The sequence below is a fragment of the Ixodes scapularis genome, unplaced genomic scaffold, assembly GCF_016920785.2.
Source record: "Ixodes scapularis isolate PalLabHiFi unplaced genomic scaffold, ASM1692078v2 PGA_scaffold0__279_contigs__length_252992795, whole genome shotgun sequence".
In the NCBI taxonomy this organism is placed as follows: Eukaryota; Metazoa; Arthropoda; class Arachnida; order Ixodida; family Ixodidae; genus Ixodes; species Ixodes scapularis.
In genome coordinates, this window is record NW_024609835.1 from 243,858,566 (window position 1) to 243,881,666 (window position 23,101).

General features: G+C 49.4%; 1 protein-coding gene across 1 annotated transcript; it reads left to right on the plus strand.

Moving 5' to 3' along the window:
• The first annotated feature begins 7,873 nt into the window (after nt 1-7,873).
• On the plus strand, nt 7,874-21,472 carry LOC121838353. The gene is made up of 3 exons (XM_042294548.1): nt 7,874-8,192; nt 16,669-16,814; nt 21,422-21,472. The coding sequence occupies exons 1-3, from the start codon at nt 7,874-7,876 to the stop codon at nt 21,470-21,472; spliced, it is 516 nt and encodes a 171-aa protein (XP_042150482.1).
• The last annotated feature ends 1,629 nt before the right edge of the window (nt 21,473-23,101 follow it).

Consider the following 23,101-nt stretch of genomic DNA (forward strand, 5'->3'; position numbering starts at 1 on the left):
CTCCAATGGCTCGACGATGCAGGCGTTAAACTGAATAAGAAGAAGTGCAGTTTCGCTGCCTCAGAAGTCAAGTTTCTCGGCGTGTTGGTCAGCGCGAGAGGAATCAGCCCGGATCCCAAAAATATCGAGGCCCTGCAGAAGTTGCCGATATCTTCGGACGTCAGCTGGGTACGAGGACTGCTGGGAATGGTGAACCACGTGAGGCGCTTCATCCCACACCTCTCGGACGTCACGTCGCCAATCAGAGAACTGCTGCACCAGCGCAACTCGTGGGACTGGGGACCAAGCCAGCAAGCTGTCTTTGAGAAGCTAAAGAGCATGCTTAGTTCTCATATCTGCTTGGCCAAGTACGACCCGTCCTACCCAACAGTAGTTTCAGCTGATGCAAATCTGTTGCGGTCTCGGGGCCGTCATGCTTCAAGATCACCCTATTGAAAAATCCGGCTAAAACTTCCTGTGACATTCAGTGGAAGCGGGTTAATTTCCACTCATTTTCACCAGAAACCAGCGTAGATTACCAGTTTTTTGGCGGAAATATTACCGGCCGCCACTTCCAGTAACCAGATTTCGCTGGACCATTCTACCGGAGCCACTTACGGTTAAAACCCGGGAAAAACTTCCTGTTAAAATCGGTGAAAATTGGTTAATTTCCACTCATTTTCACCAGAAACCAGCGTAGCCACTTTCGCTGGAAGTTATACCAGAGCCACTTTCGATTACCCGCCACTGGAATCCTACCGGAAGCCACTCTCGTTTGCCGGACATCGAACATCACTAGAAGCCGACGCAAGGGGAACGGCTAAAGTCAAGGAAGCCAAGACGAGCAGGGGGACTGTGTTTGTAATGGCGGCCGCCAGTGCAGCGGCATTCTCGTGAGTGCGTGTTTTAGCTCGAAACGACGTTGCAATTCTGCAAGAAGTGCGTGCAGCGAACTGTTTTGACAATCCAAAAAGCTGGGCAGCGATCACCGGCAACTTGATATTTGCGACAGGCAAAAGTCTGAGTCGGAACAGGTACGAGACCACTCGAGCGGCATTCTCGTGAGTGCGAGTTTTAGCTCAAGACGACGTTGCAATCCTCAAGAAATGCGTGCAGTGAACTGTTTTGACGATCCAAAAAGGTGGGCACTCTCACCCGTTTTCATCCGAAACCAGTTTACCAATCCTTGGTAGATTATTTTAAGCAGTGAGAGAGTGAAGGCGAGCTGGTAATTAATCGACATCTTGTAAACCCTGAAATGGGGAACAATAAAAAAACGGACGAACACGACAAAATCTCAAAATTGAGCTTTTCTTGTGTTCGTCCGTTTTTTATCAATCCCCATCTCAGGATTTACAAGATGTAGATTATTTGCCGGCAAACAGATTTCACTGGAATGTCACCGGCAGCCTTTTTCGTATATTATGCAGACGACACGGGTTTCCTAGAAATCTTACCCGAAACGGGTGACTCGCTTCCCTGTTTACCGACCTTCACTCGAAGCCAACGCGAGGGGAGGGGGGAGCCGAGACGAGGCGGGGGCTGGGTGTGTAATTAGGGCGCCTCGCACCAAGGACGAGTCCCCACGCACCCTCCCTCCCTCGCATTAAGTTCGTGGGGAAAATGCAAGTGGGTCGTTTTGCTGACTTAATTTTTTTTAAAGAAAACCGGTTTCTTTGTCCGTCAACGAGCAGCAACCGGCCAGGAACGAACGGATCAGTCTCGGCTTCTCGTTCCATGTGTGCGCCCGGCATCTTCCAAAGCAGCTGGGTGTGCAGATGAAAAGAATATATTTTTCAGTGACCTGCTTCTTACGCCTTTTTGTCCGTCCGTCTTCAAAAGCATCCAGCGAGCGAAAAAGACTGTGCCCAAGATTTCTCAATGTCGGCGGATGTTAGTTTCGCGCGTTCGTGGTTTTCGCTAAGCGTGCTACTGACGCCTGGTGCACCCCCAGCGACGGCATCAAGGATGACATCGTGAGTGTGCCTCGGATTTCTCAACGGCGGCGGATGTTCGTTTCACGCGTTCGTGGTTTTCGCTAAGCGTGCTACTGACGCCTGCTGCACCCGCGGCGACGGCATCAGGGACGACATCGTGAGTGTGCCTCGGATTTCTCAACGGCGGCGGATGTTCGTTTTGCGCGATCGTGGTTTTCGCTATGCGTGCTACTGACGCCTGGTGCACCCGCGGCGACGGCATCAGGGACGACATCGTGAGTGTGCCTCGGATTTCTCAACGGCGGCGGATGTTCGTTTTGCGCGATCGTGGTTTTCGCTAAGCGTGCTACTGACGCCTGGTGCACCCGCGGTGACGGCATCAGGGACGACATCGTGAGTGTGCCTCGGATTTCTCAACGGCGGCGGATGTTCGTTTTGCGCGTTCGTGGTTTTCGCTAAGCGTGCTACTGACGCCTGCTGCACCCGCGGCGACGGCATCAGGGACGACATCGTGAGTGTGCCTCGGATTTCTCAACGGCGGCGGATGTTCGTTTTGCGCGATCGTGGTTTTCGCTAAGCGTGCTACTGACGCCTGCTGCACCCGCGGTGACGGCATCAGGGACGACATCGTGAATGTGTCCGGGATTTCTCAACGGCGGCGGATGTTTGTTTCGCGCGATCGTGGTTTTCGCTAAGCGTGCTACTGACGCCTGGTGCACCCGCGGTGACGGCATCAGGGACGACATCGTGAGTGTGCCTCGGATTTCTCAACGGCGGCGGATGTTCGTTTTGGGCGATCGTGGTTTTCGCTAAGCGTGCTACTGACGCCTGGTGCACCCGCGGTGACGGCATCAGGGACGACATCGTGAGTGTGCCTCGGATTTCTCAACGGCGGCGGATGTTCGTTTTGGGCGATCGTGGTTTTCGCTAAGCGTGCTACTGACGCCTGGTGCACCCGCGGTGACGGCATCAGGGACGACATCGTGAGTGTGCCTCGGATTTCTCAACGGCGGCGGATGTTCGTTTTGGGCGATCGTGGTTTTCGCTAAGCGTGCTACTGACGCCTGGTGCACCCGCGGTGACGGCATCAGGGACGACATCGTGAGTGTGCCTCGGATTTCTCAACGGCGGCGGATGTTCGTTTTGGGCGTTCGTGGTTTTCGCTAAGCGTGCTACTGACGCCTGGTGCACCCGCGGTGACGGCATCAGGGACGACATCGTCAGTGTGCCTCGGATTTCTCAACGGCGGCGGATGTTCGTTTTGGGCGATCGTGGTTTTCGCTAAGCGTGCTACTGACGCCTGGTGCACCCGCGGCGACGGCATCAGGGACGACATCGTGAATGTGCCTCGGATTTCTCAACGGCGGCGGATGTTCGTTTTGGGCGATCGTGGTTTTCGCTAAGCGTGCTACTGACGCCTGGTGCACCCGCGGCGACGGCATCAGGGACGACATCGTGAGTGTGCCTCGGATTTCTCAACGGCGGCGGATGTTCGTTTTGCGCGATCGTGGTTTTCGCTAAGCGTGCTACTGACGCCTGGTGCACCCGCGGCGACGGCATCAGGGACGACATCGTGAATGTGCCCGGGATTTCTCAACGGCGGCGGATGTTTGTTTCGCGCGATCGTGGTTTTCGCTAAGCGTGCTACTGACGCCTGGTGCACCCGCGGCGACGGCATCAGGGACGACATCGTGAGTGTGCCTCGGATTTCTCAACGTCGGCGGATGTTCGTTTTGCGCGATCGTGGTTTTCGCTAAGCGTGCTACTGACGCCTGGTGCACCCGTGGTGACGGCATCAGGGACGACATCGTGAGTGTGCCTCGGATTTCTCAACGGCGGCGGATGTTCGTTTTGCGCGATCGTGGTTTTCGCTAAGCGTGCTACTGACGCCTGGTGCACCCGCGGCTACGGCATCAGGGACGACATCGTGAGTGTGCCTCGGATTTCTCAACGGCGGCGGATGTTCGTTTTGCGCGATCGTGGTTTTCGCTAAGCGTGCTACTGACGCCTGGTGCACCCGCGGTGACGGCATCAGGGACGACATCGTGAGTGTGCCTCGGATTTCTCAACGGCGGCGGATGTTCGTTTTGCGCGATCGTGGTTTTCGCTAAGCGTGCTACTGACGCCTGGTGCACCCGCGGTGACGGCATCAGGGACGACATCGTGAGTGTGCCTCGGATTTCTCAACGGCGGCGGATGTTCGTTTTGGGCGATCGTGGTTTTCGCTAAGCGTGCTACTGACGCCTGGTGCACCCGCGGCGACGGCATCAGGGACGACATCGTGAATGTGCCCGGGATTTCTCAACGGCGGCGGATGTTTGTTTCGCGCGTTCGTGGTTTTCGCTAAGCGTGCTACTGACGCCTGGTGCACCCGCGGCGACGGCATCAGGGACGACATCGTGAGTGTGCCTCGGATTTCTCAACGGCGGCGGATGTTCGTTTTGCGCGATCGTGGTTTTCGCTAAGCGTGCTACTGACGCCTGGTGCACCCGCGACGACGGCATCAGGGACGACATCGTGAATGTGTCCGGGATTTCTCAACGGCGGCGGATGTTTGTTTCGCGCGATCGTGGTTTTCGCTAAGCGTGCTACTGACGCCTGGTGCACCCGCGGCGACGGCATCAGGGACGACATCGTGAGTGTGCCTCGGATTTCTCAACGGCGGCGGATGTTCGTTTTGCGCGATCGTGGTTTTCGCTAAGCGTGCTACTGACGCCTGGTGCACCCGCGGCGACGGCATCAGGGACGACATCGTGAGTGTGCCTCGGATTTCTCAACGGCGGCGGATGTTCGTTTTGCGCGATCGTGGTTTTCGCTAAGCGTGCTACTGACGCCTGGTGCACCCGCGGTGACGGCATCAGGGACGACATCGTGAGTGTGCCTCGGATTTCTCAATGTCGGCGGATGTTCGTTTTGCGCGATCGTGGTTTTCGCTAAGCGTGCTACTGACGCCTGGTGCACCCGCGGCGACGGCATCAGGGACGACATCGTGAGTGTGCCTCGGATTTCTCAACGGCGGCGGATGTTCGTTTTGCGCGATCGTGGTTTTCGCTAAGCGTGCTACTGACGCCTGGTGCACCCGCGGCGACGGCATCAGGGACGACATCGTGAGTGTGCATGCCTCGGATTTCTCAACGGCGGCGGATGTTCGTTTTGCGCGATCGTGGTTTTCGCTAAGCGTGCTACTGACGCCTGGTGCACCCGCGGTGACGGCATCAGGGACGACATCGTGAGTGTGCCTCGGATTTCTCAACGGCGGCGGATGTTCGTTTTGCGCGATCGTGGTTTTCGCTAAGCGTGCTACTGACGCCTGGTGCACCCGCGGTGACGGCATCAGGGACGACATCGTGAGTGTGCCTCGGATTTCTCAACGGCGGCGGATGTTCGTTTTGGGCGATCGTGGTTTTCGCTAAGCGTGCTACTGACGCCTGGTGCACCCGCGGCGACGGCATCAGGGACGACATCGTGAATGTGCCCGGGATTTCTCAACGGCGGCGGATGTTCGTTTTGCGCGATCGTGGTTTTCGCTAAGCGTGCTACTGACGCCTGGTGCACCCGCGGCGACGGCATCAGGGACGACATCGTGAATGTGCCCGGGATTTCTCAACGGCGGCGGATGTTTGTTTCGCGCGTTCGTGGTTTTCGCTAAGCGTGCTACTGACGCCTGGTGCACCCGCGGCGACGGCATCAGGGACGACATCGTGAGTGTGCCTCGGATTTCTCAACGGCGGCGGATGTTCGTTTTGCGCGATCGTGGTTTTCGCTAAGCGTGCTACTGACGCCTGGTGCACCCGCGGCGACCGCATCTGGGACGACATCGTGAGTGTGCCCGAGATTTCTCAACGGCGGCGGATGTTCGTTCCGCGCGTTCGTGGTTTTCGCTAAGTGTGATACTGACGCCTGCTGCACCCGCGGCAACGGCATTAGGGACGACACCGTGGGTGTGCCCGGGATTTCTCAACGGCGGCGGATGTTCGCTCCGCGCGTTCGTGGTTTTCGCTAAGCGTGATACTAGGGAGTTGTAGTAGATCGTTTCTCTCTTCCGCTACGGTATCCCCGAAGAAAACGCCGCAGCTGCGCATGGGCGCCACCAGCCTTGTCTGCATAGTTCAAGGTCTTGTGGCGGATTACGGAGCGCTATCCGGGTGCTTAGCGGGCTGCGGAAACGGTCTACTACAATTCCCTATTGACGCCTGGTGCACCCGCGGCGACGGCATCTGGGACGACATCGTGAGTGTGCCCGAGATTTCTCAACGGCGGCGGATGGTCGCTCCGCGCGTTCGTGGTTTTCGCTAAGCGTGATACTAGGGAGTTGTAGTAGATCGTTTCTCTCTTCCGCTACGGTATCCCCGAAGAAAACGCCGCAGCTGCGCATGGGCGCCGCCAGCCTTGTCTGCATAGTTCAAGGTCTTGTGGCGGATTACGGAGCGCTATCCGGGTGCTTAGCGGGCTGCGGAAACGGTCTACTACAATTCCCTATTGACGCCTGGTGCACCCGCGGCGACGGCATCTGGGACGACATCGTGAGTGTGCCCGGAATTTCTCAACGGCGGCGGATGTTCGCTCCGCGCGTTCGTGGTTTTCGCTAAGCGTGATACTAGGGAGTTGTAGTAGATCGTTTCTCTCTTCCGCTACGGTATCCCCGAAGAAAACGCCGCAGCTGCGCATGGGCGCCGCCAGCCTTGTCTGCATAGTTCAAGGTCTTGTGGCGGATTACGGAGCGCTATCCGGGTGCTTAGCGGGCTGCGGAAACGGTCTACTACAATTCCCTATTGACGCCTGGTGCACCCGCGGCGACGGCATCTGGGACGACATCGTGAGTGTGCCCGAGATTTCTCAACGGCGGCGGATGTTCGTGCCGCGCGATCGTGGTTTTCGCTAAGTGTGATACTGACGCCTGCTGCACCCGGGGCGACGGCATTAAGGACGACACCGTGAGTGTGCCCGGGATTTCTCAACGGCGGCGGATGTTCGCTCAGCGCGTTCGTGGTTTTCACCAAACGTGCTGCTGATAGTAGACCTGTGAGTGTCCGTGTGGTACACCTGCGCGGTTTTATTAGTTGAAATACCGTGCGTCAAGGAATTTACCCAGTGGCATTGTGAGTACTTTGAAAGATATCTTTTGCGGCAAAGAACTTGGTTGTTCCTATTTGGTCTGATTGCTTTTGTCTACAGCTGTGCAAATTGTTTCACTGGTATCGACCCTGTTAAATAAATCGAACCTTCAGGTCTACATGGACTAACCACTTTAATTGTTACCGAATCGTCCAGCATCTAGTAAACATAACCAACCACGGTTCACAGGCTTCCTCCTAAGTGCCTTCTGTTGACGTCCAAAAAAAGGAAGAAAAAACACGGTAAATTCCGGTAAATCTGGCAATCTTCTGGTAAATTTTGGCTATACTGGAAGTGAAAAGAGTTCCATAATCCAGTAAAATAGATTTGTACTGGAAATAATCTTCCGGTAAAAATCCGGTGACATTCTGGAAACGAGCCACCTGCACTTGCTGGGCTCTAGACATTGTGGTACGTTGTCTGTTTCCGTCACAGCAGCCATTGGACACGAATCACTACCCAATGCTCGTCGAGGCGTTGATTTTCACGAAACCAAACAGAGTCTTTATGCAGTACCCGTATCTAAACTATAAGCTGATTAATATAGTCGTCATAGGGAAATTCCCGTAATTGTGATAACACCGCGATCCCCCTTACTATATCATCAAGTTTGGCGAAAGAGAAACTGATGGGAAAAGTTCGCTCTTTTTGTTGAGATTACGCAGCGACAAAGAATCTTCCTAGTCAGTGGCGTTGCGAGCGGTTCTTCTTAAGTCACAGTAGTGCCGTAAGCTTGTCTTAAGATAGAAACGTTTTAACCCTATGTAGTCGCACTGTCCCTTTAACGACGAACCCGCTCCAAAAAAAACGTTGTGACTTATTGTATCCGACATAATTAGAGCATGCAGAACCTGACCACCTCTGCGTGTCTCCTAGGGAACCTCTCGGTGCCGTTCAAGCGCGCCTACCAAATGTCCGAGCTGGCAGTGGATTCCCGTCGCGTCCACGAGAGCGCCGCCAGGGTGCGGAGCGAGCCGTGCGGGGCCTTCGAACGACACGCTCTAGTGGGAGCCTTCCAACTGTCGGGCTACGGCGAACGCAGCGGCACGGCTCCCGGCGTCGTCCAGGACCTCCTTGTCCGGGATTCCTTCTTCAGGGGATCGAGGTGGATGGTGCAGCTGTCCTGGACCGAGATGGGCGCCTACGGAGACGCGAGCACTGGTGGGTGCCCGCGGGAGAAGCCCTTGTTTACAGTACAGCAGGGGCTAGCGTCGGCGTACTTACCTGGACATGGTTGATGGTTAAATTTTGTGGTAACGTTGACCGGAAACAGTCTTGGTAAAATCATCAGGTACACCATCTATACCGTACATTTGGCACGCACCATTTGATCCCTCGTTGAAACACCTTAAAGGCCTATTTTCTTCCTCATTTAATTCGTTGTTGCACGTTAAGAAGAGCGGGACGCAGAGCCTACACTCTTTCCACTTTAGCTAGCGAACGTTGGACAGGAGTCGAGAAAAGAAACGAGTCCGTTCGTCTCGTCTACAGCCTTCGCCGCTAATATTGGAAAAGTAAAGGTATTTGATAGCCCATAGCAGGCAATGCATAATCAAAAAAGGACAAGGCATACTTAGTCATAATTTAACTAATATTCATGGCGTGTAATAAATCTACGATAATTAATTAGGCCTTATATTGATCGTAATGAGCGATATTCACTAGATATACTAAGCGGTTCAGCGGGAATCCAACCTCAAACTGTGAAATCCGCTGTCCGACGCCTTTGCTGTCCTTCGAGGAGGAGGTGAAATGATGCGCATGAAGCAAGATGAGGCATCTCTCACGGGCGACCGACGGCGTGCGCAGCTGGTTCCTGAATGACGTAGCTCACGACGTGATCTCACGATGTCGCGGGGGGGGGGGGGGGGGGGTTAAAAACCAACGAGGTAGAGGGGCTTAGTGATAAACGGGAAGCTCGGAAGTGCCACCCCCCCCCCCCCCCCCGGTTGCCGCCATGTGGTACGCAAAAGTGGCCACTCGTCACGTGACTTCACAAGAGCGGTGACGTCATCGGTAAAATGGAAGTCCCTAAAGCTGTCGAATACAAGTTTGCTCGGTGCGCGGTAGCCGTGATGTACTATCGGAAACAATATGAGCGTGAACGCGCCTCCGCGTGTCGCCGCTACCTGAGGCGCCTCCCTGCGGCGCCGTTGTGAAGTTTGGCGCATGCGTGTAGAAATCCTGTCGCTCTTCTCGCTTTGACTGTCAACCCCCGTCTGTCGTCTGCTATGCGCGCGCTGGCGGTCGCTCGTGCTGTCGTCTGCTTTGCGACTCCTGCGCGCGCTGGCGGCCGCTCAGGCTGTCGTCTCCTATGCGACTCGTGTTTGCGCTGGCGTCCGCTCGTGTTGTCGTCTGCCGCACAACATTGCGTGCTCCGGTGGACACACGCGCTTTCTACGCGAGTTGTGTTTGCCCTGGACAGCTCCTCCCTATGTGCTTGTATTATCCGGTTCACCGTTTTCAGCGGTCTTCCGGCCATGCTGGATATAGCCCTCTGAGAGTAGCCTCGGAGAAACAGCTCAACTATGTTGATCCGTTCGTCATCAGGAACTCTAGCCATTTTTCACTACACTGAATGTTTTGCGGGCTCACCGTAGTTGAACGCTAAGCTTTGCAGATATTTTGTCTTTATTCCATTTGTTTGTTGTCGCTGTATCTCGACCCAATGAAAGAAGCCAGCTACTTATCACGTATCAAATGTGGGCATTGCGTTATCGCACAGGAAACTCGTGAATCATGTTAAGTCGTTTGTCTGAGTTGTGACAGAAATACACGAGTCGCATAGCAGACGACAGCGCGAGCGGCCGCCAGCGCGCGCATAGCAGACGACAGACGGGGGTTAACAGTCAAAGCGAGAACAGCGACAGGATTTCTACACGCATGCGCAAAACTTCACAACGACGCCGCAAGGAGGCGCCTCGGTAGCGGCAACACGCGGAGGCGCGTTCACGCTCATATTGTTTCCGATAGTACAGCTGCTTTCCGACGACGCCGGGCTTCTTCCCGCTCGCTGACGAAGGTATAATGTGAAAATATGAAGGAATAAGGCTCTATACCCTTTTTGAGCAAGATTGCTCTGGATTATCTGGATATTAACACCTGTGAGACAGCATCAGCCGTATCGCTGTACCGGTGCTCGGATTCCTGAATGTGTTCGAGGATCGAAAGAACTTTGAGCGCTTGTAGCATGAAATTTTCACACTCTTTGCTTTGTTTGAACGTTGGAATGTCTGAGAATCGACGCGAAATGTATGCGTCGGACCTAGGGCCTAGCGGATTTGTTTCAACCCTAGGTGACTGCATAATCACAGCTACTTTTAGCGAGGAAGCTCCTGCGATCATTACGTTTTGTACTTATCAACAATTTTACGATTTAACTTCTAGCATAAAAGATTCGCATTATCTAGCTTCATTTGAACGTTGGAATGAGCGAAAGGTATACGTTGCAGGCCATAGGGGAAGTTTTTCAGCCCTGCGTCACCGAATAACCATAGCAACTTTTAGCGAGGAAGCTTCTACTCTCCTTAACCTTTTGGGCTAATCGACGATTCTACATTCGATCGCTATACTTTTTGAAGTGAAAAGCTGTCGTTTTCCTAACTGACGTGCACGCGAACTCTTACGAAGCATTCGAACCAATCATTCGGAAAAGAGTTCATTACTTATGTTCATAAAACTGTTTATTTGTCCCCTTGGAACTAAGAACACAGCAAGTCTTCAGATTTTTGATTGATCAGTGCACAAAATGTTGCATCCGATATCCCTTAGAAATTAGTATTCGTAGGCTCATTACCTTGCCGATTGGTAACAATAGGGAGTTTTCGTAGACCGCGTTTCTTCCTCCGTAACGAAGAAGCCGCTACTGCGCCTGCGCGCCCCTGGCCTTGACTGTAGAGTTCCAGATATCGTAGCGGGTTGCGGAGAACGTTGTGGAGCTCGGCAACGTTCTCCGCAACCGATCTACGCGACCGCAAACGATCTACGAAAACTCCCTATTAGCCCACAGTAACCTTTATGTGTATGATCATACTCCTCTCAGATAGTTGTCTAATCCATCATTCTAACATCTAGGATCTTAAAAACAATATTGCAGCCCCACTCTTTAGAGGTCCAGAAATAGAAAGAACCACACATATCAGCAATTCATTAAATGTAATGCAACTTGGAAAGAGAAGATTAACTGTACATGTTTCTCTTTCGCTGGAATTATTGCAGCAATACTTTTTTTCATCAAGAGTGCATTGTATTAGTCGATCAATTATTTACTTGTTCTAATTACCTGAACAAGATTCATATTTGTGTTCACCCCTTGCCCGAAGACCAGTCTTCTTGAAAATGTTGACTACCATTCCTTTCAGTCTCTTTAATAGACTTTTTTCAAAGGTGTGGGCTGTCTATATTTTGTTTCACCGTCAATTGGAAAAGGGCAACTGCCACAGCCACCTCGAGCAAATCAGATAGATGGAGTGAATTTGTGTGACAGATCTGTGCAGACAAGCAATCTGATGATATGTTGTCATATGCTCCAACGTGTAGCCTTTGCCGTTTGCCAAATAGTGATGAAACGAATTACCGTAGCCACTAGTCTAATTACCCAAGGCCTTCATACTTTAGGCATTTGTGCCACAAGAATGTTATGTCAGCCATCACTGTGAACGCGGCGTAGCACCTATTGGACTCGAATGCTGCATTTGCAATTGACGTGAACTGGGGCCCATTCGTGTACCTTATGGCGAAAAAAAATTATCACAGTTGTGTTCCTTGATGGGGTTTTGCGAAGGGTCTATTGTGTCATACGTACAGGAAGTGTCCACGTAATATTAACAAGATAATTAGAGGTCTGTTTGTTCTTACAATTAACAAGTTGCGGCAATAATTATTTCTTATGGGTGTTGTACTTATTTTCGGTAGCTGGGCCCGCTTTGTGCTCATTAATGACAGTGTGCTTTGATGTTATTATCATGTATGTAGATTTAAGTATCCTCTCTGCAATGCCTAGGAAGGCCCTTGGATTGAATGAATTATTAAATAACATTTTCACATCACTGGAGTTGGTTTTCGGACGCACCACATGTTCAGGATAGGTGGAACGGGTGCCGCCCCATGTAACAAGTCTGCCAGTCTGGTGTGTCCCATTAATTAATATTGAAGGGTCACAGATGCCAGTGTCCTCTTAAGGTCCAGTGCGTGCAGTGAACACAATTCTTGGTGTATAGACTCTGAAGGCGTACAGGCAAGCGGAAATATGTTTATTTGGTTATTGTATCAAATATGTTTATTTCCACTTGATTACAAAATTATTGATTATGAGCAAATGGTTCCTTAACGAGTTCTTTCTGCGACAGTCTCGCGGCAGGCGTTCAGTTGTAGTACCTGTGCTGCTTGTGGTCGGATGACGCTCCTGGCATGTCGGTGTTCAGTTTGGTCAAGTGGCAACTTTGACTGAATGATGCCTTCTTGCAATCCTACGTCATGTGTGGCCACTGACATCTAATGGTCTGAAGCTGCAAGGCTGGCTTCTATTCCGCAAATTTTTCTGGTAGTTTTCTGCGTCAATGCAGGAAGCTCGGGCGTGTATTGCTTACGTAGCTGTGTCTTTTGCTGTACCGTTGACTTGACGGCAGGCAACAATGTTTGTTTGCTATCCAAGCCATTTCACTTCCATTCCGTAACGGGAATTTCTTCTGCATTCTGGGAGCACTGCAACTTGTGTAAGTCTGGTGTGGCAAAGTGAAGTCGAGTGATTCTGGGTGTACAATTTAGAGAACCATTCTATTTCTTCAAGTCACTCAGCGGCGTTCTCCCTCAAAGTTGGAAATTGTGTGCTTCGTGGAGTGTACACAGATAATTGGTAGCAGCAAATTATTAGGAGTCCTTGGGCGACAACCGACACCAAATCAACTGTCATTGTATTGCCGCTCACCTGCTTTGTCGTGCTTACCTCCCGTCGAGGTGATGGCGATCAGGAGCTTCAAGGTGATGTCGCCACTAGGGACATAGCCCGCCGAAGTAAATCCTCAATGTCCCGCGGACGCTCCTCGAGACGTGGTCGAGGGTCGTTCCGCACGAACCCTCACAGACCAATTCATTGCTATGATCAGCTTCAGTAGACATGGTCAGCCTCATGCAGTGTTAGCAGAGTGGTTTTCGGTTGGCCATTTGCAACACCTCCGTTTTCTTCGGTGTACTTTGTTCAGTGCAGACCTACATCCGATATCGGGAATGCTTCGGCGTTGGGGTGTCTCATTGAACTGGCATTGAATACTAAGGGCCAGTCGGTGGCGGTCGTTGTGCCATTGTGGCGTAAGTACCCCTCGGTTCGCCAACTGCCGCTTCCCTCGCAGAAGTCTCCAGTTGGAATGACTGTTGAACTTGTTCCAAAACAATCTCGGCAATCAAAAAAAAAAAAAAAAAAAAAGCCGGGCAACTGGGGGCAGGAAGTAGCTTCCTGATATCCTCCCGGACAACGTTGTGGGTGATGTCGAAGTTGCAGCTGGACGACTCGAGTGTCGAGTGTGACAAGCTCGGGCGTGCAGTGCACGTTCAATGTTTGAAGCCTCGGGGATATGAGCTCTTCGACTGTTGTCGGGGGGTTGCAGACAAGGCTGCTGAAGGTGTTGTCCCTTACATGAGGGACATAGGATTCTAAGGTTTTCGTCTTCTGTAGCATCAGGGTCGGCGTGGGCGCTCGATCAGGCGCAAGACATCCTCCACGAAGGCGGTGACTTTTTCGTTGCGGCCGTGTCCTGAACAAAATCGGGAATGCGGCTCTCTTTCTTCGATGTTGGCTGACGAACGTGCGCTACAGCTCGATCTTGCAAACTTCCCGCGACGTTAAGGAGGATTCATGGTTCTCAGACCAGTGCCTGGCCGTTTCTTCCACAAAAAGTATAAGTCTTGCAGGAGCTGGTTGTCTGTCCAACCATTGTGGCGGGCGACATGGTCATATTGTTCAATCCAGTCCTCAACATCTCCATCCACCTTGCGTGAAAGGGCTTTCGAGTGTGGGGTGCGACGGGCATGCAAACAATGATGGGAGCGTACGCAGTTTGCTGCTACAGGTGTGTTATTGTTGGCTTAGTCAGCTTTGGTTTTTCTGGTAGGAGACCGAATTCCGGAAGTTCTTCCTGGTAGCAGGGACTGGCTCGGATTTCAGGTTCTTCCTGGTGTATTTGCAAGGTTCGTTCCTGTGGTGCTCTCTCGTCTTGCCTTTTTTCTGCCGGGCTCGGGATAGGACTTGGTTCACGGCTCGCTGGGGGTTTAAGGTGCGGAATACCCCGCCACCCGTGATCGTTATCGGGCAACTCAGTTGAGGAGCCGCCAGGGTGCACACAGAGTGAAGGGCTATGGGTAAGGTACCCAGCACCTCCACAAGAACATACGATGACAGCCAAGCATGGCCTTGAACTTTCCAGAATAGTAAATATTAGTAGAAGATGGGACTGGAACAAGCATCCGTGACAATATAACAAAACTGACAGGAGATTCGGTCCTGACTACTAGAGACGCTGCATTGGTTTAGTGGCGTTTTGTCGAATAAATCCTCTCCTTCGGGGTTCCGCGACTGCCGTAGATGAACTGAACTGAAATGGATGTGGCACCACTGCCGACTGTCGCCGCAAAGCGGCGTGAACGGGTGAGCTGGGTAGGTAAAACGCTTGATAAAGTGTCCATATAGCTCGGAGTTCGCGTAACGAGTGTTAATGAAAATTTGTGTCGACGAAACGTGCGACAGACCAGCGGAATCGATACCAACTACAACACCTGTGCTCCGTGAAAGTGCAGTTTACGCCAGATCAAATTAGGAAGCAGCACAGCATTATTTAGCACGGCACGGGAACTACCAGCTTAAATGCAGCTTGCTCTTCGGTGCGCCGCACACCTGTGCTCCGTGAAAGTGCACGCCTCCGCCAGAACAATTTGGGAAGCAGCACAGCACCGTTTGGCACGGTACGGGAACTACCAGCTTCAAAGCAGCTCTCCAATGCGCCGCGCAACCAAAGTGAGCCTTCGGTTATTTGAACGACGCGGCACAACGATTGCACACTGCAAGCATGACTCACGCAGTTTCCGTAGCTAAACTGTGTATTTAGATACATTGCACACGCTTCATTGCAGACCTCGAAGATTCCAATGGTCAATGAGAGCAGAGAAACCTCGCTTTGAAATTTATCCTAGCGATATCTGAAAAATCCGAGGTCCGAGCATCGCAGGGCCGATTGTCTCTTTCGTGGCAATATCCCCGTCGATCACCAGCTAAATACACACCGTTACTCCGTATTTTCACGTTATACCTTCGTGAGACACCACGCTGAACTCTGAGGTCGCTTTCGACCGGCCTCGTATGACGGCTTCCGCGTCTGAAATCAAATCGCCGAGACGAAGGACAACGAACAAAGCATCCGACAAGCTCCGGGCAATGCTTCGGCCCAGCTGGGGCCAGCTGCTGCCTGGGCGCTGCCATCTTTTTTGTGACGTCACGTATTTGGTTTGGTCACGTGACGAGGGGTCACATTTGCGTACAATGGCAGCGGCCTTATGGGAGTTACTTTCGAGTGCAGACCGGAACCCGGTTTATTGCTCTAGGCCCCTCTACCTCGTTGGTAAAAATGCACCAATAGATAGCGGGCGTATGACGTCACGGCTTGGCGTAGCGAAAAATAACATAGCGGGATCGATTAACTTTCTCCTTTGGCCGTTACTTCGTTTACCACAAGGGGCTCCTGGCAATCCATGCAAGAGCACTGAGAGATCAATCGGCTACGCGCACCCACCGAATAAGAAGCAAGAACCCATGGAAACTACTCGTTGAAGCATGCTCCTCACTCCTCACACACTCCACTCCTGAATAAGTTTAAAGTTTTCTTGATTATTACAATAAACTCCAGGATAACACGAGTGTATGGCGTGTACAATGCATCTGAAACCACCGAAAGCTACCGTGATCAAACATAACAAATCCTAACGTACACATAACTCACGCACGACAGATAATGTGCTCCCTGGGCACATAAAAATGAGATACAAATGTTTTATTTATTTACTTATATATTTTGTTTTATTTCGTTTCTTGTATACAGTATAACCTTCTTGATACCGATATAAGACATCGACTAAACGAGCATCTCCCAAAGCACATCTTCCAACAACGCAACCGCTGCATCTGTCTATCGTAAAACACTTTGTGAAGCGTATTAGTGTTACACAAAAACAAATGAACAAGAATTCTACCATGAAGTAAAATACAATAAAATAATTATTTACACTACGTAACTTGTTACCTCTTGACTGAGAGGAACAGATTAATGTGATGAAAATACTTTATTCGGGAGGTTGTTTCATGCAAGAATGGCATTGAGGAAAAATAGAGCTGCTAGAAACAGGATGTTTTGGGGAACTATCCCAAACAATGACTGGAATGGTTAATGAGCGACGATTATCTCGAAAACTTGGTTTGCAAGGCTCAATGAGACTAGCAGGCATTGTAATGAAATTTGTAGAGAAGACAGTCGCGCAATCTCACGCCAAGATTGTAGGGAGGGGAACGCCGAGTGAAGAGTGCTGACACGACGATGGTGGATGCATTGACCGGCTGCTCCCTTGTCCCGCACATTCGAGTGTTCAATCTCTGCAGCGGGCTTCTTGGACATCCGGTGCAGCCAGCACGCCAACCAGCTCGAGGAGAGCTTCGAAGAGGCCATCAGGATACGGAAGGCGGACCTGCTTCGGGGGTCTCTAAGTCCCCAAGCGCCGAACAAGAAGCACGAGCTGCTGATCAAGGTACTGCTTCTAACAAACGCTCTAGTTACTGCAGCGCTCACACTTGCCTTGGAAGGCAAGTAACTTCACCGCCTGGAACGGGCGAAAACTTTTGCGTGTGCCCTGTTTTATCTGTCTCTCTGTGTGTGTATGTGCGCGCGCGTGCGTGTGCGTGTGTGTGTTATCCCTGACCTGAAACGAAGTGACCCGAGGCCATAGTAGAAGAAAATAGGGTGTCTGAACGGCGCCGCCTCGTCATGGGGCAAGTTTGGCGAAGGTTCACTCGCGTTTCTCTTCCATCGTGTCTTAAGCACAAAAGCCGCCCGGTCGTCTCTTTGGTGGTCCAAGAAGTATTGCTCTCCCGCCCGTATTTTTCCCTCTTCATGGTCATCAGGCATCAGGAAGTATCGAACGCACAAGCGTTCATTTTACGGCGGTTTAAAAAGATAAAACGCTGGCATGGTCATCACAGGTATGCCGATGCACGATTACTGAATATTGAATGTTTCAAAACGTACGATTTTAGAGCGTTTTGTCGGGCATGTTTGCGGCCCGATCTGAGCCGCAGTGGTTATCACCTGTTCGTTCCCATAAAAAAAAAAGCATGCAAAGAAGCGATTTTGATGAGCTGTGAAGGTATGGGTGTGATGCGCTTTAAAAAAAGTGGTTTCAACAGGGCAAGGAAAGTTTGCCATATGATTGGTGCGAGTGCATTTGGCTCATGGAGGAGCACGCCGAGCAGGTGGACATATTAGATGACCTACAAGTGGTCAATATGGTAAATCAATGTGGCATTGTGCATTTCTATACAAATTCCCTAACACCGCACATTCAGCGCTTGTTTCTGAAATCCGCAGGCCTGTATCTTATGAGATATTTGAAACGCATACATTAAATTGTCTAAAGTCATTACATTATGTATAAAATTGATATAAATGTTACAGTATGTATTAAAAAAGCTGGTAGGTACGGTTGCCTATGTATTAGCAGCTCCAACATATGATCAGCACCAATAAAACGAAAATTGCGGACCTTAATTTAAAAGAATAAAACTTTGGATTTAATTTCTATTTTTAACCCCTTATTCTACTTTTTCTGGTCTACATGGCTGTCAATTTCCGTTAAAGACACGTATAATCTGACGAAGGAAAACTCGCCACTCCCCTTTTTTGTGTTTTTTTTTTTTTTTTACTTTTTGTTAAGTCTGCAGGGGCAGCTGCACTGCACTGAAAGTGAATCCGACTTCAAGTTTTATCAAAACAGTAATGTTTCTTAATTAACTATTGTTTTAACGCGGTAAGTCACGACTAAAGAGAATAGCTAATAAATTAAAGGTAGTACGAATGCATAAAATAGTTTAAAGGCGGAGTGCAAACTAGAGGAAAAATATTTAAAAAAAGATCGTGCGTCCGTTTGTGTGGGACGTTTTTATTAACAATATTTATATACATGTTTCTGAACCATACCTAGAGTAAAGGGGTTCAGTTCTACGTGAATAATCTAAAATACATCATACAACATATTGCTGAAAACATTTCAATTGGGGTCAGAAAATTCGATTTTTCGGTGTAGACTACCTGTTGCTTGTTAATTTGTGATGAATCGTACCATATACATACTTAATTTTTCATCACCTTAAATATGCCTCTGAAAAATACTCTACTGAAAAATGTATCGACGTGATTCAAATATCTCACCGGCGCGGCTTCGGCTTGGAATGCGCACGTGTTTCGTGCGCTTTATTGTGCACGTGCGGTTGTGAAGTCGACGAGAAAAGAGAGACGACGTTGTTCGGAATGCGCGGGACCACGTCTGAGTCAGCAGGGCGCGGAAGAAAAGCGCCTGTCATGAAATGTTGGGATTTTCCGATCTGTGCGGCACGAGCTAAGAGGAAAAGGAGTGCTCGCGGATCGTGACAGTTGAACGCAAATGCGAACGTGAACGGACATTAGCAAACGTCGCTTGATGCTTCCCTATTATAATAATAATAATAATAATAATTTGTTTATTTAATGTGCCCAAAAACAACCACGCGGGTCTTCACATTGGCGCACACAAAACAAAACAAAAAAACAGCACACGTACAGCTTAAAATGTACAAATTAGCGAGACAACAAATATGTCGCACACTAACACAAAATGTAATAGTTTCAACTTTTAACTAGACTTCCCAAGTTCCGGCGAAAAACTACGAGATCTCTGAAGATGTCCAAGCTAGACGATGCAATTGTATTAAATGAAATTTGCATACGGGACAGTGGTGAGAGTTTAGACATGAATTTAGTATAAAAGACAGTAACATTTCTGTTAACGCGACAAGGAACATGAAAATCGACAGAATTTAAAAGGTGGTTAGCATCAGTCCAACCATTTACCACCCTGTGCAAAAAAATCAGATCACGCTCAAATCTTCTATTTGACAAAGACTGAAGTAAAACGCTCTTAAGAAGAAATTCATAATCATAATAAAAGCGACGCTGAAAGTGTCTATCGTATAAATTGCGTATCATTCTTTTTTGCACTGGTTCAATACTTAAAGACTGTGTACTTGTTAGAGAACTCCAAACAACAGAGGCAAATTCAAGCCGTGAACGAACTAGATCACAAAATAAACGAATCGTACAAGCAGGGCGTCTGAACTTTTCAGTTATACGAGATATGATACCAAGAGTTTTCATCGCACGGCCAACAATAAAGGAAACATGAGCATTAAATGACAACGCGCTATCAAGGCACACACCGAGATCTTTCATCACAGTCACGCGTTGGATTGAAGTTCCTCCCAGAGAGTAGGTAAATTGCATAACAGTGCGTCGTCTGCCTAAAGAAAGAACCTTAGTTTTGGAAGGATCTAGGAGTAAATTATTCGCCAAAGACCATTGCAGTATGTTCACTTCGTGCTGAAGAGCATTACAATCAAGAGGAGTAGCAACGCGCATAAAAATCTTAATATCATCAGCAAAGAGTAGAAGCTCAGCTTTTTTTACGCATGAGGTTATGTCATTAACAAATATCAGAAACAAAAGAGGCCCAAAAATAGACCCCTGGGGGACACCTGAAGTTGCGTAAAATAGTTTAAAAGGGACACTAGAAATTCGAACAGGATTCGTACGACATGACAAGTAGCTTTGAAACCAGCGAAGTAGTTCAGAACAACAACCGTATAACGATAATTTGTGGAGCAATAGCTCATGATCAATTTTATCGAATGCTTTGGACATGTTAAAATATATGGCACCTACCCGTTCCCTGTTGGTAACAACTGGTGCAGCGAAATGTAAAAAGGAGCACAAGTTAATTTCAACTGACCGTCCCGTAATAAACCCGTGCTGCGAAGTCGTTAATTTTTTATGAAAGTAATGAGTTATTCGTTTATAACTACCTTTCTCAAACACCTTAGAAAAGCCGCGCAATCAAGAAACAAGCCGATAATTACTGACAACCGATGAATCGCCCCCCTTTAATATTGGCACGACAACCGCTTTCTTCCATAACGATGGGAACACCCCAGAGCGAAGTGATAAGTTGAAAATGTGTTTTAAAATCGGTGCGAACAGGGCACCACAACCTTTGATTATAAAGCTCGGAAGACAATCTACTCCAGTCGATAACTTCGGTTTACGTTTTCTGATGCTTTCCTCAATTTCATCCGTATCGACTCTGAAGCCTGATAAAACATCCTGGCAGTTTACTTCTATGCCAATAGGCTGAATAGTTGACTGACCAACTGTATAGCATTGAGTAAAATAGTCTGCAAAACGGTCTGCCACCTCTGGTGGGGACGAAAAAACCATAGTGTTTCCAGTAAAACAATCCCGCAGTGATATTTCATGTGAATTGTTACGAGTGCGCTGCTTTGCAGACTTCCATAGGCTCTAAATATGTAAATGTCCTGACCAGTATTAAATAGTACCGTTCAATATCAACGAATGTGAGAACAATAACTCCGCTACTGCTGCGATATGCTGCCGAAACCCGGGACTGCCGTAAGAGCAGGTTAAGTGGAGTGGCGAACGTCACTGATCATCGTTACTACTGCGGGATCCTTTACCAAAGTAATAGAACGACTAAAGAGGAAGCGAGCCGGCCGAAGAGTGTAAAATACTCGCGCCATAAACGAAACCACTGCTGTTCTTGCAACGGAAGATTTGGCCACCTTAACATCTCTTCTAGAACAATGAAAGACGAGCAATAACGAGCTTCCCCAAATGAACACCGAAATTGAAAATCACATTGGAGAAGGCGACTTCGTCGCGAGATATACACCATTATTTCTTATTTATTTATTTATTTGTACACCTGCATCGCCTTAAGAGGCATGATAGGAGAGAGGGGCACAGCCATCAGATTTGTACACTACGCACTGAAGGTGAAACACAATTATTCAAGAACTAATCCATAACCGTAGTTAGAAGTAACATTGAATATTTTGAAAAGTAGGACGCCAAGGCCACTGGGGTAGGACTCCAAGGCCACTGGAATAATGGCATTGCTGAGTATCAAAACGTCTACCCTGCTGCAAATAAAACATCAGCCACTGGGAATGGTCGTGCCTTTTGTAATCAGAGTGAAAATCTTGTTCAAACGCATCTGTGAAAAGGAACTTAATTGGTATGATTATCTTCCAGACTACCTCAGCCTGGACTGGCAAGTCTGGTGTACTGAGCTACCAGGGGTAGAACACATCGTGACTGATCGGTGTATCATGAACATCCCAAGCGAGTTGGATCGCACACTACAGCTACACATCGTCTGTGACGCAAGACCACAGGCTTACGGAACATGTGCATGTTTGAGTGCCAAGGACACTACTGGAGGATTAGATCTAGATCTGGTATTCTCAAAATCGCGTGAAGCGCCGATAAAACGGTTCATACTTTCTCGACTAGAACTGATGGCGGCAGTTGTCGGACGACGAATAATTGGTTGCCTTGTATTCATACTGAACCTTCCGGACACGTGTTAGTGGAAGGACAGCACCACTGTATTCCACTTGATCAAGGGGACTGCAAGCAAATAGAAGTCCTTTGTGCCGAACAGGAGACCGTGATTCAATCGCGAAGTTCACCTTCAACATGAAACTATTTCCCTTGGCTGAAGAATCCGTTAGATTTGCCAACGCGGGGAATGGCAGCAGAGGTCTTGCGAACGAAAATCGTTGTGTTGTAATGGCCCGCAATGGCTTTTATCAGGAGAAAGCATTTGGCCATTTACGCCTCTGGCTGCAACTAATCCAGATATGACCGCACGAAAAGAACAAAAGCGCGCACTCCATGACGTACAAACTATTACAGATCAAGATTTGCCCCTCTTGGATTGAGGAAGATACATCGGGCTCAACCACCTCCTTCCAGTCACCGCCTGAATTCTCAGGTTCACCAAGAATCGAAGGACCAGTCCGAATCAACCTCAAGGCCCTCTGACGGCAGACCTCAAACAGACTGATTTCTACTGGATCCGCAGAACTCAAATCGAGGATTATTCTCAAGAAATTAAAGACGTTGCCGACGGTCAAATGCTTCATAAACGATTCCTGTATATCTTCATTAAGCCCTTTCGTTTACTCGGCCGGACTTCTACGCGTGGGTCGACGACTTCAAATATAAATGAAACCGTCGAAATCAAGCACGCAATACTACTTCGCCAAGAACATCGGTTCACAGAGTTGATTGTAAACAGCTGTCATTTACGGGCCTTCCACGGTGGAATCCAAGACGCTGCGGCACAACTACGAGAACGGTTCTGAATACCGAGAAGACGACAGCTTGTCAAGGAAGTAATACACCTCAGTAACGGCTGCGCTCGACTGAGAGCAAGGAGAGCCTCGGCTCCAACAGCACCGCTGCATAAAATGCGAGTGTGTAAAGGCAACCGAATTCAAATTGTGGGAATAGATTTTGCCGGACCTTAATTTGTAAAGTCCCATCGGAACAATGAAAAGGGCTACATCGCAATGTTCACTTGCGCAGTGACTGGAGCAGTTCATTTGAAATTGGTTTCGAGTCTATTGGCTCCGGCCTTTATCGTTGCCTTTCAGCGATTCATGGCACGACGGAAACTGCTAAGAATCCTTCACACGGATAATGCCCTCACATTCCAGAAGACATAGATAGATTTCTAGAGCTTATAAAACGCGATTCCTGACTAAAGTGTTCATTGGCTCTACGCTGAACACAGAGCCTAATGGAAGTTATTTTTCTTTTTTTGAACGAGCTGCATGGCGGGAAGGATTTTGGTAAAGGATGGTACGAACGGTGGAAACCAGCTTTCGGAAGGCTTTGGGAAGAGACCGTTACAGCTCCGAAAAA